General features: G+C 48.0%; 1 protein-coding gene and 1 pseudogene across 1 annotated transcript; one reads left to right on the forward strand and one right to left on the reverse strand.

Annotated features, from left to right (window-relative positions):
* Positions 1 to 6,464: 6,464 nt before the first annotated feature.
* LOC147986720 (uncharacterized) lies at positions 6,465 to 7,243 on the reverse strand (annotated as a pseudogene).
* Positions 7,244 to 8,134: 891 nt separating this feature from the next.
* Positions 8,135 to 8,781, forward strand: LOC147986721 (uncharacterized). Its single transcript, XM_087540132.1, has 2 exons — positions 8,135 to 8,314; positions 8,422 to 8,781. Exons 1-2 carry the CDS (start codon positions 8,135 to 8,137, stop codon positions 8,779 to 8,781), a joined length of 540 nt encoding a protein of 179 aa, XP_087396258.1.
* Positions 8,782 to 18,011: the final 9,230 nt, after the last annotated feature.

The following is an 18,011-nucleotide window of genomic DNA, read 5'->3' on the forward strand; positions in this document are numbered from 1 at the left end:
AATATTGTAGGAATAGAAAAATCATAGGAAGTGAGATGACTTGCATCTCAATTTCTATAAAAAAAGAGATGTCATTTGATGCATAGGATGAGAATTTTTTTATTGAGTCTTAGCTAATGTTTTTTTTCTTTAAAATGTGAAGGATTGATTCCTATTCTATATAGGAATAGGAATCCATTCCTACAAATCAAAGAGCCTCAAAGATAATTTTCTTATGCAAATTCTATCCTATAAAAATTCTATGACATTCCTACAAATCAAAGGAGAAGCAACGTACACGATGCTAAGAAATTACCACCTCAAACACAGCCACGCAATCTAGACCGTCTTCTGTCCTCAGTAGTACTCTACATCAGAAGCTCAGAACCTCCCAGTTAGCAATGGCAAAGTGTCTCGCCGTCGCGCTCCTGCTGCTGCTGGTGCTCGCGTCCTGCGAAGGCAGGGAGCTGAACCAGAAGGACCAGGCACTCGCAACGGCACGCGGTGCCGGCGTCGCCGAGTCCAATGCTTCTTCGGGTTCGGGGTTGCCAGACCTGCCGGTTGTGGGAACCGGAACCAGTACCATTAACGGCCCGCTGGTGGTGATTCCTGGGGTGCCTTCTCACCCATGATCATCTCTAGTTCATGTGCTGACTTACGTACAAGCCGAAGCTGAACTTGTGGGTTTTAGACTTCTATAGGCTATAGCTTGCATCGCCGGGAAGAAAAACACCGGGGTCTCGCTCATGTCCACGTTCCTTAATGAGTGTCCGTATTTCTCAAAAGAGAGAGAGAGAGAGAGAGAGAGAGAGAGAGAGAGAGAGTATCTCTATCTCGTTCAGTTCATGTTTGTACTTTTCGTTCCTTGGTGTGCTACATGTACGTATCATCAACGTAATACATAATACTTTGTCAGTGCGATCTTCTTCTTGAACAATATCCTATCAACAGATTGCATCATTTTTTTGAGAATCATACAGATTGCATCATCGATCGTACTACTCTCTAATCACAAAGTAGTCCCAAGTCCAGAGTCGTTCTGTTAAATAACCAGTAAGTTTTCGTTGAGGTAACACCAATGCTTTGAAAGAGGTAAGGTGATTGGATTAATAGGGACATGCATGGTTATCTCCCATCAAACTCTTTCGGATTTGGAGTTTTCTTGGTCTGCGTGGATGGAGCTTGAGGACAATATAGTGAGCAATCAGTGTACTTTGGTGCGTATACGCTTATGGTAGAGAAATTCCTAGGTCTTTTTACATTTGATAGCAAATGTGCCCGTGCCTTGGAACGGAGAAGACAAATTCTCACATGCATCAAGCGATCCATTTGTGTCTCCATGTTTTTTTTGTTAAAGGGCATCTTTATTGACTCATAATGAAGCATCAAGTGGATACAATCACAATAAGCGAACACTCAGCCTCTATATAGTTAAGATGCACACATTCAACGTCAACAAACAAATCACACCGGCAAAAAGCAAAGTCATAAAAGACTGAAGCGATGCCTTGTGGAGATAAAAAAAAAGGAAAAAACCCGAAGCGATCAAACAACGATAGACGATATACAACGACAACCGTGACAGTGTCCAACTATCACTTGACAATATAATGACTATAAAATCTTCAAAAGCAACGCCTTCAAGAAGAAAACGACACACAAGCGCCACCATCGCCGGATCAGACTTCGAAGGCCCGATCGTGGATTTTCACCCTGAAGTCCATGTCCGAGCAACCTCCAAGCAATGCCATCACCAGGGTAGCGACGCAAAAACGCCGCCATTGTCAGGTATAATCAAGTCAGACTAGACCTAAGGTTTTCACTCCATAGTTCAAGACCGGGTACTCGAGAAGCACCACCAAGACAAAGTCAACCAATGTTGTCTCCTCCACTTGTCTCAATCCCAACAACAACACCAGCAGCCCAGCGTCGCCATGTTTCCTTCCAGTTCATGTTTAAGTTTTGTTCCTACTTCGGCACCAACGTAATACTTTGTCAGTGTGACCGTCTTTAGAGCATCTCCAATAGATGGTCCAAATTTTGACGGTCCAAAACCAAAGATGTAAAATTTGGACCGCCAAAAAGTGCGTTTTGGAGCTCCAAAAAAAGCCAACTCGGATGGTCCAAATTCATGGTCCAAAAGAGCAACTCCAATAGATGGTCCAAATTCATGGTCCAAAACCGGCCAGCAGCCGCGCGGCTGCTGTTCAGCAGCTGTCCAGCCGCACATATTGCATAAAACATGTTTTTAAACAACATAAAAAAAATTCATGTCCACAATATCAAATTATTACATTGGGGAATTCCGTCGAACACCTTGTGCGCGCGGTGGAAGAAGATGGCCGCCGGTTGGATTGGCTGCTGCTGATGGCCGCGGACGGCTGTGGTCGGCTCCGGACGACGACGGTGATAAGAAATGAGCTTGGAGGCCGGCCAAGAGGAGCTCGGCGGGCGGCGAAGAATAGTTCGGCAGCCGGGCGGAGGGCTTGGTGCGGCGGTCGTGCGGCCGGCGCAACAGCCGTGGATAGGCTCACGGCCGACGGGGAGGAGGTCGGCGGCAGCCTAAGACCCGGCGGAGGCCTACCACGGCAGCCGGACCACCGGAGGTGCCGAATCCCGCGGCGGCCGCCTCCCGATTCGGCGGCGTCCGGGCGGCTGCGAGCCAGCTATCGGCGATGGCAGCGGCGGCGGCGGAGGGCGGCAGCGGGGATGTTTGGTGGTGGCGGCGCCGACGGCGGATTCCGGCCGGCTGGTCTTCGGGCGGGCGGACGGACGTGTGCGGGAAAGGAAATGAAGTGACGGTTGGGCGTTCGCGGGCGGCGGCTGGTTTTGAACCAGATGCACCTCGTGATGTAAATTTGCACCGCAAAGTGTTGTATTTTACATTACGAGGAGACCGCGGTCCAAATTTTTTTGTATATGAACATCTGTTGGAGCATCATTTTTTGCACCAGACGGTCCAAAAGTTAGGTACTTTTACATTTGAACCATCTATTAAAGATGCTCTTATGATTAGACATATCAATAATCCATCATCGACTACTTTGTCACTGTGACCACAAGTCCCACGCCAGAATTTGTTCTGTGAACTCTGAAATCCAGTGGCCCAAGCAGCCAAGCTTATCGCCAGTTCGCCACCAAGGCACCAACCTACTCACATATCCAGGAGTCTCCCATCCTTGATCGGGAAAAGAAAAAGATCTACTTAAGAAACGCAAACCAATTCGACTGCGATAAGATCAGTCGGCACGGATTCACAACCAGGGGAAGGCATCCGCCCCCCATTCCAATGCACCGACGTTGACACGCCGCCCATGCATGCATATGTCTCTCTCCCAGCCCTTGACCGTGTGCTCGAGCAGGAGGGCCCCGCGTCTCGCACCTCACCCATCCTACCCTCCTCTCCTGCGCCGACGACGAATGGCCACCCCGCCACCCCGTGCAGCTCGCCTATAAGAAGCAACGTAAACGGTGCTAAGAAATTACCAACTCAAACACAACCACGCAATCCAGACCGTCTCCTCTCCTGAGTCGTAGTACTCTACATCAGAAGTTCAGAACCTCCCAGTCAGCAATGACAAAGTGCCTCGCCGTCGCGCTCCTGCTGGTGGTGGTGCTCGCGTCCTGCGACGGGAGGGAGCTGAGCCAGAAGGACGGCGCACTGGGAGCGACACGCGGTGCCGGCGTCGCCGAGTCCAAGGCTTCTTCGGGTTCGGGGTTGCCAGACCTGCCGGTTGTGGGAACCGGAACCAGTACCATTAACGGCCCGCTGGTGGTGATTCCTGGGGTCCCTTCTCACCCATGATCATCTCTTGTTCATGTGCTGACTTACATACATACAAGCTGAGGCTGAACTTGTGGGGTTTTAGACTTATATAGCTGGCATCGCCCGGGAGAAAAACATCGGCGTCTCGCTCATGTCCACGTTCATAAATGTGTGTCTGTATTTCTCAAAAAAAAAGAGGGTGTGCATCTGTATTTCGTTTCAGTTCATGTTTGTATTTTTCGTTCCTTGGTGTGCTACATGTACGTATCATCAACGTAATACATAATACTTTAACAGTGTGATCGCCTTCTTGAATAAGCATATCCTCTCAACAGGTTGCATCATCGATCGTACTACTCTCTAATCACAAAGTAGTCCCAAGTCCAGAGTCGTTCTGTTAAAAGAGCCAGTAAGTTTTCGTTGAGGTAACACCAATGCTTTCAAAGAGGTAAGGTGATTGGATTAATAGGGGCATGCATAGTTATCTCTCATCAACTCTTTCGGATTTGGAGTTTTCTTGGTCTGCGTGGATGGAGCTTCAGGACATTATAGTGAGCAATCAGTGTATTTTGGTGCGTATACGTTATGGTAGAGAAATTCCTAGGTCTTTTTACAGTTGATAGCAAATGTGCCCGTCCCTTGGAACGGAGAAGACAAATTCGCACATGCATCAAGCGATCCATTTGTGTTTTCATGATTTTTTTCATTAAAGGGCATCTTTATTGACTCATAATAAAGCATCAAGTGGATACAATTACAATGAGTGAATACTCGGTCTCTACATAGTTAAGATACACACATCCAACATCAATAAATAAATCACACCGGCAAAAAACAAAGTCATAAAAAACCGAAACGATGCCTTGGTGGAGGTAAAAAAGAAGGAAAAAACCCGAAGCGATCAAACAACGATAGACGATATACAACGACGACCATGACAGTGGCCAACTATCACTTGACAACATAATGACTATGAAATCTTCAAAAGCAACGCCTCCAAGAAAGGAATGATACACAAGCGCCATCATCGCCGGATCAAGCTTCGAAGGCCCGTTCGTGGATTTTCACCCTAAAGTCCATGTCCGAGCAACTTCCAAGCAATGCCATCAACGGGGTAACGACGTAGAAATGCCGGCCAGGTATAACCAAGTTAGGCTAGACCTATGGTTTTCACCCCATAGCTCAAGACCGGGTACTCGAGAAGCACCACCAAGTCAAAGTCAACCAATGTTGCCTCCTCCACTTGCTTCAATCCCAACAACAACAACAACAACAACAACAGCCCACCGTCGCCATGTTTCCTTCCAGTTCATGTTTAAGTTTTGTTGCTACTTCGGCACAAACGTAATACTTTGTCAGTGTCACCGCCTTTATGATTAGACTGTTAGACATATCAATAATTCATCATCGACTACTTTGTCACGGTGACCACAAGTCCTACGCCAAGAATTTGTTCTGTTAAAAGAAAAAAAAGTTATATGTAATTCAGAGTGTGCTTTTATGATCATGGAATTGAGAAGTTTCTATAATTCAGAGTGTGCTTTTACAGTCTGAACTCTGAACTCAATGCATATTGTTTCCTCTGCATCTCCGGGGCCAGTTGAGGAGACACCTAGAAAGCATTAGAGATTGCACAACTAAGTTCTGTTTTGCTAAGGTGCCTGAAATTTTTGTTGGCGTCAGTCAATTTTTCCTTCTTCCCGAGCGAGCGAGATGGAAGGACGGAACTCGCCGGAGAAGTAGCCCCACTATCTATCTTAGGGATGTGGGTATGCAGGTCCGCTGCAAAGCAACAACCCCACTATTTTTTCTTAGGGGTGTGGGGTGGGGGGGGGGGGCACCGGGTTCTTCATTGGTGTTGGCCGGCGCGGCGGTTAGCAACGACAGTGGGAGGAGGCTGAGGGGAGGGCGGGTTGGCGAGGCGGTGCGTGGTAGCACTTGCCCGCTGCGGGGTGGAGGCCGGCGGGGTAGGATGAGGGCATCACGAGGAGGAAGAAAAAGGGAGGAAGTCGATGGAATAGTTAATGATCTATTCTGGGCAGATGATCTGACGATCATATTAGAAATGCCTGATGCACTTTTTTTTCAACTAACTGACAAATAGAGGCTCCCAACTAAGTTAAATGAACTCAGGCCAACTCCACCCCACGACCCCAAACAGACGTCCGGTTTGGCCAGATTTCGTCCGTTTGGGGCGGCAATGGGTTCGCCCATGTCCGCTGTTGTCCGTTGGGTCGTGAGTGCGCCTAACGTGCGGCCGCACTCCAAATCATGTCCGGGGTGGACGTGATTAAAAAAACATAAAAACTAAAATAAAATGCCGAAAAAAGTAAATAAAAGCAAAACATAAAAACATAAAACATAATTAAACATAACAGCCACAAAACGGCCCAGTTCCACGGTTCACATTGCCATATTAACATAAAAAACACCGTCTTCTTGCCTCCCGCACGCTCCTGCCGTGCCCGCCGATGTCGTGGCCGTCGCCGTCTTCGCTGGCCGCCGATGTCATCGTCGTCGCTGATGACGTCGACGTAGTTCGGCGGCGTCCAGAGGTGGGCCGCGGTCCGTGGTAGACGGGGGTGGGCTGGAAGGAGGGAGGTGCCTGCACCACCTCCTCCCGTGGCGACGCATCCTGCTCCTGTGACCGCGGCGGCGTGGGGCACTAGTTCGCGCCCCCCACGGTGTCGGCCATCTCCGGAGCCGAGCATGACCAGCTCTAGTGCTGCCCAACCAGGGCTGGGTGGAACGCGGCCACCGGCTCCTCCTCCACCACCTCCTCCGCTCTCACCATCTCCAGCTCGGGGATGGCGATGTCGCCGGCCGCAGAGAGGGCCATCGTCTCCTCGAGGCCCGGCCATTGGCGCTCATCGTGCGTGTTCATGGAGTCCTCCATGAAACGTTGCATGAGCTGGGCCTCCTCCTCCGCTCTCATGCGAGGAGGTGGATGTGGCGACAGAGATGGGGAAGGTGACGGCGTGGGTGTGAGGCTGCGCACCCGCGTACGCCAGTGCACCTCCCGACGTGGCCTCCGCGGCCCCGACGCCGTGCCGGTGAAGTAGGAAGCGCGCCGCACGTCGTGCTTGTCCTGGAGCCACGTGTCCCAGAGCACGGAGTCGGGGCGTACCTATCATCGTAGTAGAGGTCGTTAGGGAGGAGGCGGCGGTGGCGCTCAATCTCATTGCGGTGCGCATAGCCGCTCATCGGGACCGACGGGATCGGGACCCGATCGGCGGAGAGGTGCCAGTGGTTGGGGAGGTGGACGTCGCTCCACGGGACCGGCGTCCGCGTCTCCCAATAACGTCGGCATACGTCCACGGCCAGGTACTGCCGGTCGCGCTCGCCGGTGGCCCTAGGGCCGATGGTGAATGGGGCAGGCGCGGGGGCCCGACACGGCGGCGAAGCGGCCTCCTCTTTCACGGAGCCGCCGCGGCATCCCGAGGAGGAGCCAGCCTCGCGGTCGTGCTTCCCCTTGCGCCCGTGGTTCCAGAACCCCATGGCTGCGAGGCGGCCGGCCGACGAGCTCGAGGATGGGGAGAGGCTAGGGTTTGGGGGTGTCGGGTTTTGAGGAGGCAGCGGGCTGGAGTGGGAAGTGTGGACGACGATCGGTCCATGACCATCCTATTTAAGAAGCACGGCGACCGTGCGCCTGGGCGGATGACAGATGGGGCCGACCACGCGTGCGCATTGATGTTGGCGGGTGGGTGGTAGGTGGCCGCCTGCCACGCGACCCCGACGCGGACGAGCATCGCGTCCGTTTGCTGTTCGCCTCGACCCAAACCCGGCGCATGTTTGTGCTCGTAATGGGTCGGCCCCGACACAAAATAGACCAGATGGATTCAGGCCGTCGCGTGCTGGGTCGTCTGGTTTGTTCCTTTTACCTCCAACGTACAGAACCAGACAGGATAGGGTCGCGCGATGAAATTGGCCTCATTCATTCAGGAACAACCAGGGCATTTGGGGCATGTTCTGTGAACTCTAAAACCCACTGGCCCGGGCGAATAGCTCCCATGCGACGTCATTGGTGTGAATTGTCTCTCATGCGACATCGTTGGTTCAAATGGCTCTCATGCGACATCTGCGTTTGAAAAAATAGCCGCCGTGCGACACTGCTGCCTAATCCAAAGACACATGTTTAAAACTCGAATCAGGTGAGCGGGACCCACAACATGGGACCCACTAACTTATCCAGCTCAGCATTGGTCAGGTGAGCGGGACACACAGCGTGGGACCCACTAACTTATCCAGCTCAGCATTGGTAGATGAGGACACCGAGCCGTGCCCCGAGCCGTGCAGCACCCGAGCCCATCCTCCCCCCTCCCCGACCGTTGTTGTTCTTCTTCTCCAGCGACGACGCGCAGCAACGCCGTTCTGGGCCGCGACCTAGAAATGTCGAGCTCCGCTTCAGCCTCCCGCCGCTCATGGCCGCGCTATGGCGCAGTGCCCATGACAAGGTGCCCTGCATGCCCACGTACCGCACCCCTGAAGCGGCTAGTCACAACGACCGACAAGAATGGCAACCTTGGGCGGGAATTCGTGAAATGCGAGAGCAAACCAGAGCAGGGAAAGGTGAGATTTTACTTCTCAATATGCCAATTTTGGTTTTTGTCTCCCAATTTCATATTTGCCCATTTTTCATCGGATTTGGGATTTAGGGTTCATCTTTCCGATTTCAGAAATTGAAGCAATGCACCCATTTTGAGTGGCTAGATGAGTACATAGAGCGGATTCAACTAGAGGGTGCATCAGGGGAGCTCGATTTACCGTTGGAGGCAGAGAAGTTGGGCAAGTTTGGATCGGGCCCGTCTGGATCTGGGCCCCTTGGATCTGACAATTCCATTGGAGGCGCCCATTCCATTGGTGCTACTGTGGGGGATGCAGGAGTGATGGCAGAGCTGAAGAAGCTGAACAGGCAGATGAAGAAACTCATCGAATTGCAGACGCAGGGCAATTTGATGGGGCTGATGGCCGCACTTTTTTATGTTTGTGTAATTGCTCTCGCATTTGTTTATGTGATGATAATTAGTCGTAAGTGAATAGATTGGGCATCATTTGTAATCGTAATGATATGGATGTTTGAATAAAAGTGTTGCACTATACGAATTCGGCATGTCTTCTCCACTCTGTTTCGGCCCCGTTTTTTCAGTTCTTCAGTTCGTCATCAGTTTCAGTTTCAGTGGTAGAGGGAGAAAAGAAAAAAAAAGGTTCGTCCACAGTTGCTCGAAAAGGCCAGGCCGATATAGAAGTTAGGCAGGGCCGAAAAGAACATATCCAGGCCCATTGATAAAAGAAGTGTAGCTAGTGCAAAAAAAGTGCACACGGTCATTGATATCGATATATCTTTTCGGCTTTAGGTTATTTCACAAATTTTAAGTTTCCTACTGTCACCTTTTTTGAGATAACTCATCTGATAATTATTTGAGCTATTTTTTATGCGCAAGCTATCGTGTCCGATGGTAGGGTCCCGTGTTGTTTCGGCTAAAACAAAAGGTTGGTTCTAGTTAGCAGTGTAACTTGCAGTCTTTGTGAACCAAAAAAGTTGCAATTGTTTGGTTCTAGTTTATTTCAACCAAGCACTATTTTTAATATTTTTTTTATTTGTGCTATGGTGTTTTCAAAGTTTTTACTCGTGTGTTTCAACCGAAAAAGGTTGTGCCCCTCTCAAAAAACAAGACATCTAATGTGCCCCTAGTAGCATCTCCTTACAACAGAGGGGCATCCCCTTACAACATATAGTGCATAAAACATAAAAGGAAGATAATTAACTAGACACTTGCTAACAACAACTTTTATGATTGGATCATGTTTTAGTGCATTTTTTAGTTCACATGGCCACAAAAATAAAATGCAATGCATAAACTTTAGGCCCGAAAAAACATTAATAGATAGCACGATAGAGGGGCATCGGGTACCCTAGTAGCATCCTCTTAGAGAACATATAGAGGGGCATCCCCTTACCACATATAGTGCATAAAACATGAAAGGAAAATAATTAAAACTAGACATATAGCTAGAAGACACGGGCACCCACGCCCCAACCAACACAACACAAGCTAGATAGATAGAAAGACTCACACTCGAACAACTCCTTGGCCCCTCCTTAGCCGGTGCCCCTCACTCGTCGTTCTCCGGCATCTGGTAGGGGAGGGTGTGCATGCCGTTGGGGTGGGGGAAGATGTGGTGGAAGTTGGTGAAGATGGTGTAGGTGGTGAACGCGATAAACTTGCATCCACATCAGAACACCTGGCCGAGGAGGTGGTGAGCGTCGTAGGGGTTAGTGAAGGTGACGTAGAGGCCGATGACGATGCCGTTGGCGTCGCCATCGTACTTCTCGTGGAGGTGGAACATGGGCGGAGTGCCCGGAGGGAGGTGGCGGTAGCCGGCTTGGAGGAAGAAGCGAGCCAACTCTCCAGGGCCCCTCCACCTTGAGATGGCCCACACCCTCAGGCTATTCTCGACGATGACTCCGGCCGGGTACTCCCTCCCTGGCACGGTGCGAGGGCGACGGTAGGTAGGGCTGTAGAACTACATGGTGGCTCGAGTGGTGGATTTGGCTCGAAAAGAAGAAGTGGAGGAGGCTTGAGAGATGAGTGTGAGAAGGATGAGGAAATGGTGCCCTTTTATAGCCGTGTTGCACCCGTAGTCAATGTACACGATGCCTTCGATCGGTTTCTCTTCTCCGTTCGTGCTGGCATAAGTAATTGCAGGCATTAATTCAAAAACGGCAGGCAGATCATCCAAAGAGGCACGGGCGGCACAGGCGAGATGCATCGTTTCGTGGACTTGCATCGGCGGTGACGCCGCGTGGGAAACAGGCCCGTTCATCCGCGCGTGACACTGAAAAAAGAGCTGCACCACCGACGCGTCCGTCCCGTGTCTCAAGTTCAAACATGCATTTGTTAAAATAGCTTAGATGCGACGTACCTATACGTTGCGCCCCTGTCGCTGCTTTACTGCGTCGATGCGTGCATGCAAGCCCGCATGCAAATGGCTAGGCTGTGTCCCAGTGTTCACGAGCACAGAATAGCTAGGCTGCGACGCTGTTTCATGGCATGCATGGGACAGGGATGGCCCACATGTCAGGGATCCTCTCGCATGCAGCCCATCCCCCCTCTCAATGGTCGTGCGCACGCACGCCAGGCTCCGCCGGGCCCGATCCGCTCGGTCCAACAGTCACTGAGATGCTCCCCCGCTCAACATTATCTGTTCGTCAGAGAAAAAAAATGGTGGCCAATCAGATTGGAGAATCAGGGCTCCCACAGATCGCCCCCGCGGAATCCTTCTAGAAGGCCTATCCGACGGCCGCATATTGGCGTTAGGGTTAGATCGACGGTGGACGTTTGGTGCTAGGGTTACATGGGTTTTGGAGGCAGTCAACGGGGTTTTAAAAGGTTTGACCGAACATTCAAATGTGTATAACTAATTCAAAAAAAATCTAAAAATGAAAAACCTGCGCATATAGTCTTGTTATGTTACATAGTTATGATATAAAATGATAAACTTGATCTAATGATCTTTGCATGGAAAAACCTTCACAAATTGGACTATCTCGACTCAGGTTGCATAGAGTTCAAAGGAGTGAGAAGAGGGTTTGAGGTTTTGAAAATGCAAAAAATCAAAAACCTCACCTTAGCTTCATTTTGGAGTGACTAAGGAGGATCTGAAGTTATTTTTGCATTTTAAATTTTTAAACTTGTTTTATTGCTGACTTTGTATTAAAGAGTGTTTTTTCAAAAATAAATTAATAATATGAATACTTATTCAAAAAAAGATGAGACTTCGTATTGATCCTATATAGGTATAATATAAGCTAAGAAAATTTTTTTGGGTGATTTTGAGAAGGTCGAAAAAAACTTGCTTAGAAATGGGGTCGTTTTCTCTTACTTTGGAGCCTATTTGGACAACATTTTCAGTGACTATGAGTTGGACTTCACAAAAAGGATTGAATTTATGAACTAAAGTGCATAGTAATACATAAAACAATGCAACATCACAAAACAAACAAATGAACTCCAAAAATATTGAAGATAGGTTCAAATTTGAATGTCGGTTCAAATTTGAATTTTATTTCAAGTCAAATCAACATCATAGAACATAAGTTTTCACATGAAAGAACATAATTTTTCACATCAAATGACAACAAACTTAAGTTTTCACATCAAATTTGAATGATTTCGACTCTATTTCTTTTGCTTCTTTCTACCACTCGATTTCTTATCTTTTTTCCACCGTTTAGTTCCACGGCGCATAGTTTGTTGATGCTGATGCTCTTGCTTTTTGGCCCTTTGGTTTTCTTGCCAACTCCACTAGGCCCCCTCAACTTTTGCACCTGACCATGTCCCACTTCTTCAGTTTGCACTTTTGCAGATTGAGTAGGTGGCACACATTGTTCAACTACTTCAGTTTGCAACTCAACACTTGGCAGCACAACCTCCAAACATGGCAACACAGCTGTCAAAGCAGATTCGCATGGCAGCACAACAGTTGCTTCATCTGCAACAGTTTCAGATTGCCCTAGCGCCTGCAAAACAGATTCAGTATGCATCACATCGTCCAAAACAGAAACACTTAGCTCATGTTCAGCAATAACAGTTTCAGTTTGCTCCATATCTTTGTCACCAAACATTATCTGCTTAGCGCTCTTCCATCTAAAACCATTGAGTCTTGCTTTTTTCACTGGCCAGCATTGTTCAACAACAAGAGGTGGGGCTTTTTCTGCACGCTTCCTCCTAAAAAATAAAGCATTTCACTTGGTTAGATACTAGAACAAGTAGCAAAATCAAAAACTTGCAAAAACAGTAACATAAACATACTTTGGCCTCTGAGGAGTGTAGATGCATTTGGATGAACCAATTCTGTGCCCAAATACCTCACACAACTTGCACCTATTTTTGTTACCTTTTTGAGCCCTTTTGGGCTTATCATTCTTTTCCTTTCCCCTTTCCCCCTTCTTACTACAACCACCTTTCTCAAACCAAGCTTTGAATCTGCTCTGTTTTGGCCTCCCAGCCTTTCTTCTAGTGACAGGGGAACACAAGGTAAAGTCTATTTCCACCTCAGGCCACTGAGATTGGTCAGTCAGTGTAGGAATTGGACTTGCATATGCAGCTTTGAATTTTTGTACTGAATAATACTCATGCAAATATGGGTGCATATTTAACCTGGGTTTAGATGCCAAAAAGTATGGAATGCTCACATGGTTTTTCAGTGTGTTGCCACTCTTGGCAAGTGCACTCATGCAACTCAGTATTTACCACATGCCTCTTGCCACTCTTTGTATCTCTAACTTCAGCGCCCCACAAGAAAGATTTCTCAACAGATAGATATGAAAGATTTCTACTCCTGTTGACCACCTGTTGTACCACTGCTGGAAGCTTGTCCCCTTTCAAAATATTAGCAATTTTTCTTCTCAACTCCCACAAACGCATGATCATGATCCTTATTTGGTCCACCATGTCATGCACAGGCAAGTCTTTCAAATCCTTCACTTTGTTGTTAAAACTTTCTGCCAAGTTGTTATTGATATGATCACATTTTATGGCCGTATTAAAACCTGATCTATACCACAAGAGAGAATGGTGGGTGTTCAACCATAAAGCAAATTCATTATCACTACATGATGCCAATATCTTACCAAGGTGATAGGAATGTGTTTGTCTGGTATAGGATCTTGCTGCTGGCCACATGCGCCCAAATTCATCTCCTCTGAATTTTTTTATCAGATTCATCCACATATGTCCAAAGCACTCCCTCTGGTCAGCATGGGGGAAAACATTTTTTACTGCATTTTCCAACCCTTTACATGCATCTGTGTGGATGTCCAAAGGAGAAACTGGCCCTATGCATCTTTTGAGTTGCATCATGAACCATATCCATGATGCCTCTGTCTCTGATTGAAACATTCCTATTGCAATTGGGAACATCCAGTTGTGTCCATCTAGAGCATTACATGCAGCCAACTGACCATTCCACTTTCCAGTCAAAAAAGATGAGTCTATGCTCAAATATGGATGACAACCTGCTTTGAATCCATCTATGCAAGGCTTCAAACACATAAAAAACTTGCTAAATAAAACCTTGCCATCCTCTATTACCTCTGTATTTATCTCCACCACACTTCCAGGTGACCTCTTCTCCACCTCTGCTTTAAAACTATACAACATCCTAAATGTATTTGCCCAGTCACCATACAATGATTTCATGGCCCTTTGTTTTGCTTTCCACACTGTGGTATATTGCAGCTGGATGGGGTACATCTTCTCCAAGTCAACTTTAAGACTCTTTGCAGTAGTGTTTGGAGTCTTGGCTAAAATAGAAGTAATCTTCTCTGTAACCCAAAGTTGTGATGTCATATTTGAAACTCTCTGTGAAGTGGTCATACATGTATGCTGGTGTGGTATTTGATTTACTCTTACTGTACTTCCATCAGGTTGTAGTCTGGCAGACAAGTACCATTTGCAAGGATTGCCACCACCATCATAACCTTTGCACCGAGCATAATTTTTTTTCCGATCAGTCCACATAGTCTGGGCATCAAACTCTTTTCTCACTGCATAGGTCCTGAAAGACATCCTAAACTCCTTCATGCTTGGCCACAACTTTCCCACCTCAATAACTGGGTTCTCTTTGTCATACAAACAAACCAGCTCATTATCATCTGCATCATCCACATCATCTGTAGCCTCTCTCATCAGGTCTTCTTCATCCTCATTTGCATTTCTAGGGCCTGTGTTACCATCAGCAGGCAAAGAACTGTCATCCTTCTCCTTATCTTTGTCATCAACTTGAATGCCAAACATTTCGGCCATATCAATGTCAGATATTGGTGTAATGACCAAATCTGTTTTTTCATTCAACTCTACTACATTCCAGTCAACAACAATCTTCCTAGCACCATGGGTTCCCCCTCTCCATGTGCATCAATCCCTGTATCTTCAGCTACTACAGTCGGTTCAGTCAACAATGCCAACATCTACTTTTGTGAAACCCACTCATCATCTTCCACCTATGCAACCATCTTTGATGGCACATAACCAACTCTGGAATGAGTTTGCAGATCAATTAGCTCTGCATAAAATGTTACTTATTTGCTTGCCCACCCTTCTTACTGATCAATTTCAGCAACCATGGATTCTCCATCTTCAATTCTCACATATTCACCATTATAGTTATCGAAACGTTGCAGAGATACCTCTTGTTCTGGACCCCAAACAATACTCTCCCCAATTCTCTCCACCAAATTTCCCACGGCCTTCTCCTTCATGCTCTCCAATTCCTGGGGATCAACATATGCAAATTCGACATCCAACCTCACGGTGGTATCTCTATCAATGTCTTGGACACTGCCATCACTGAGCTTGACTTTACAGGGAAAAAATTTCACTATAATTGCGAGTGGTGGCAGAACCTGAACCTCCCCCCTGTTTTGTCAATGGCAGGCAGCGGCGGCAGTGTAAGCGACAGTCACTACCAAATCGAGTTCGATAACAGCTAAAAGAGAAAAAGGGCGGCATTACCGATTTGAAGCACTGTCTCCTCGCTCCATCTCATTCAGCCCCCGCGCTCCTATCCAATCGAGATTCTAAAACGCCAAGAAACAGGGGCAGCATGAGGCCACAGATTTATCCAAAATTCTGGGGAATGGGACTAGTTTGGAAAATACTCACTCGCAATAGCCGCTGCCGAGAAAGAAGCTCCACCATCGGGCCGCGGAGAAGAAACAACCTCCGGATCCAATCGAGATTCTAAATCGCCAAGAAACAGAGGGGCAGCATGAGGCCACAGATCCCCCAAAATTATGGGGAGTGGGACTAGGGTTTCGGGCTCACTCGCAATAGCTCTGCCGCTACCGAGAAATGCGCTCCACTACCGCGGAGAAGAAACCGCTGCCGGAGAAGATGCTTACGGCGGCGCCGCTCGCCCAGTTCAGCACGGGCGAGTCGAGCACGGTCACACAGTCACCGGTCGAGTCGTGGACGGTTGACTCTTGACTACGTGGCCTTAGGTGGATCCCATCAGTCAGAGCACATAACCCCTAGTGTCCTAACCAAACCTTAGCCTAACTACCAACTAGCCGCGTAAACGGGTTGTCTTGCTTGAGCTATTTCTGCGCTGGGAGACGTCGCATGAGAGCCATTACAACCAACGACGTCGTATTAGAGACAATTCAACTCAAAGATGTCGTATGGGAGCTATTTGCCCCACTGGCCCAAAGCAACCAAGCTTATCGCCAGTTCGCCACCAAGGCACCAACCTACTCACATATCCAGGAGCCTCCCATCCCATCCTTGATCGAGAAAAGAAAAAGATCTACTGAAGAAACGCAAACCAATTCGACTGCGATGAGATCAGTCGGCACGGATTCACAGCCAAGGGAAGGCATCCGCCCCCTATTCCAATGCACCGACGTTGACACGCCGCCCATACATGCATATGCCTCTCTCCCAGCCCTTGACCGTGTGCTCGAGCAGGAGGGACCCGCGTCTCGCACTCCTACCCATTCTACCCTCCTCTCCTGCGCCGACGACGAACGGCCACCCCGCCACCCCGTGCAGCTCGCCTATAAGAAGCAACGTACACGATGCTAAGAAATTACCTCCTCAAACACAGCCACGCAATCTAGACTGGCTTCTGTCCTCGGTCGTAGTACTCTACATCAGAAGTTCAGAACCTCCCAGTCAGCAATGGCAAAGTGTGTCGCCATCGCGCTCCTGCTGCTGGTGGTGCTCGCGTACTGCGACGGGAGGGAGCTGAGCCAGAAGGACGGCGCACTGGGAGCGACACGCGGTGTCGGCGTCGCCGAGTCCAAGGCTTCTTCGGGTTCGGGGTTGCCAGACCTGCCGGTTGTGGGAACCGGAACCAGTACCATTAACGGCCCGCTGGTGGTGATTCCTGGGGTCCCTTCTCACCCATGATCATCTCTAGTTCATGTTCTGACCTACATACGTACGAGCTGAAGCTGAACTTGTGGGATTTAGACTTCTATAGCTGACATCGCCCGGAATAAAAACACCGGCGTCTCGCTCATGTCCACGTTCCTTAATGAGTGTCCGTATTTCTCAAAAGAGAGAGAGAGTGTGTGTATCTCTATTTCGTTCAGTATGTTTGTATTTTTCGTTCCTTGGTATGCTACATGTACGTATCATCAACGTAATACATAATACTTTGTCAGTGTGATCTTCTTCTTTAACAATATCCTATCAACAGATTGCATCATTTTTTTGAGAATCATACAGATTGCATCAATGTTTTAAATAGCGGGCTATGAAAAATAGCGACGAGCCTCCAAATCAGCTATAGCAAGCTATGACGGGTTATTTATGAAAACGACCATTTAGCGGCACCCTAAAAGCTGTAGCGGATCATCGATCGTACTACTCTCTAATCACAAAGTAGTCCCAAGTCCAGAGTCGTTCTGTTAAATAACCAGTAAGTTTTCGTTGAGGTAACACCAATGCTTTCAAAGAGGTAAGGTGATTGGATTAATAGGGGCATGCATGGTTATCTCTCATCAACTCTTTCGGATTTGGAGTTTTCTTGGTCTGCGTGGATGGAGCTTCAGGACATTATAGTGAGCAATCAGTGTACTTTGGTGCGTATACGTTATGGTAGAGAAATTCCTATGTCTTTTTACAGTTGATAGCAAATGTGCCCGTCCCTTGAAACGGAGAAGACAAATTCGCACATGCATCAAGCGATCCATTTGTGTTTTCATGATTTTTTTCGTTAAAGGGCATCTTTATTGACTCATAATGAAGCATGAAGCGAATACAATCACAATGAGTAAACACTCGGCCTCTATATAGTTAAGATGCACACAACCAACACCAACAAATAAATCACACTGGCAAAAAAGCAAAGTCATAAAAGACCGAAGCGATGCCTTGGTGGAGATAAAAAAAGGAAAAAGCCCGAAGCGATCAAACAACGATAGACGATATACAATGACGACCATGACAGTGTCAAACTATCACTTGACAATATAATGACTATGAAATCTTCAAAAGCAACGCCTTCAAGAAGGGAACCACACACAAGCGCCACCATTGCCGGGTCAGGCTTCGAAGGCCCGATCGTGGATTTTCACCCTAAAGTCCATGTCCGAGCAACCTCCAAGCAATGCCATCACCAGGGTAGCGACGTAAAAACGCCGCTATTGCCAGGTATAATCAAGTCAGGCTAGACCTAAGGTTTTCACCCCGTAGCTCAAGACCGGGTACCCCCGTAGCTCAACACTAGTAGAAAACGGAGCTTTAAAACCGGTTCG

This window comes from Triticum urartu, chromosome 2A, assembly GCF_056163025.1.
Source record: "Triticum urartu cultivar PI428250 chromosome 2A, HENAU_Tu73, whole genome shotgun sequence".
Taxonomy (NCBI): Eukaryota; Viridiplantae; Streptophyta; class Magnoliopsida; order Poales; family Poaceae; genus Triticum; species Triticum urartu.

Excerpts from the sequence above, each read along its gene's own strand:
- LOC147986721 (XM_087540132.1), top strand. The coding sequence starts at position 8,135 with ATGTCGAGCTCCGCTTCAGCCTCCCGCCGCTCATGGCCGCGCTATGGC. Across the intron at positions 8,315-8,421 it reads GCAAACCAGAGCAGGGAAAG|AAATTGAAGCAATGCACCCA; the intron begins GTGAGATTTTAC and ends TTCCGATTTCAG.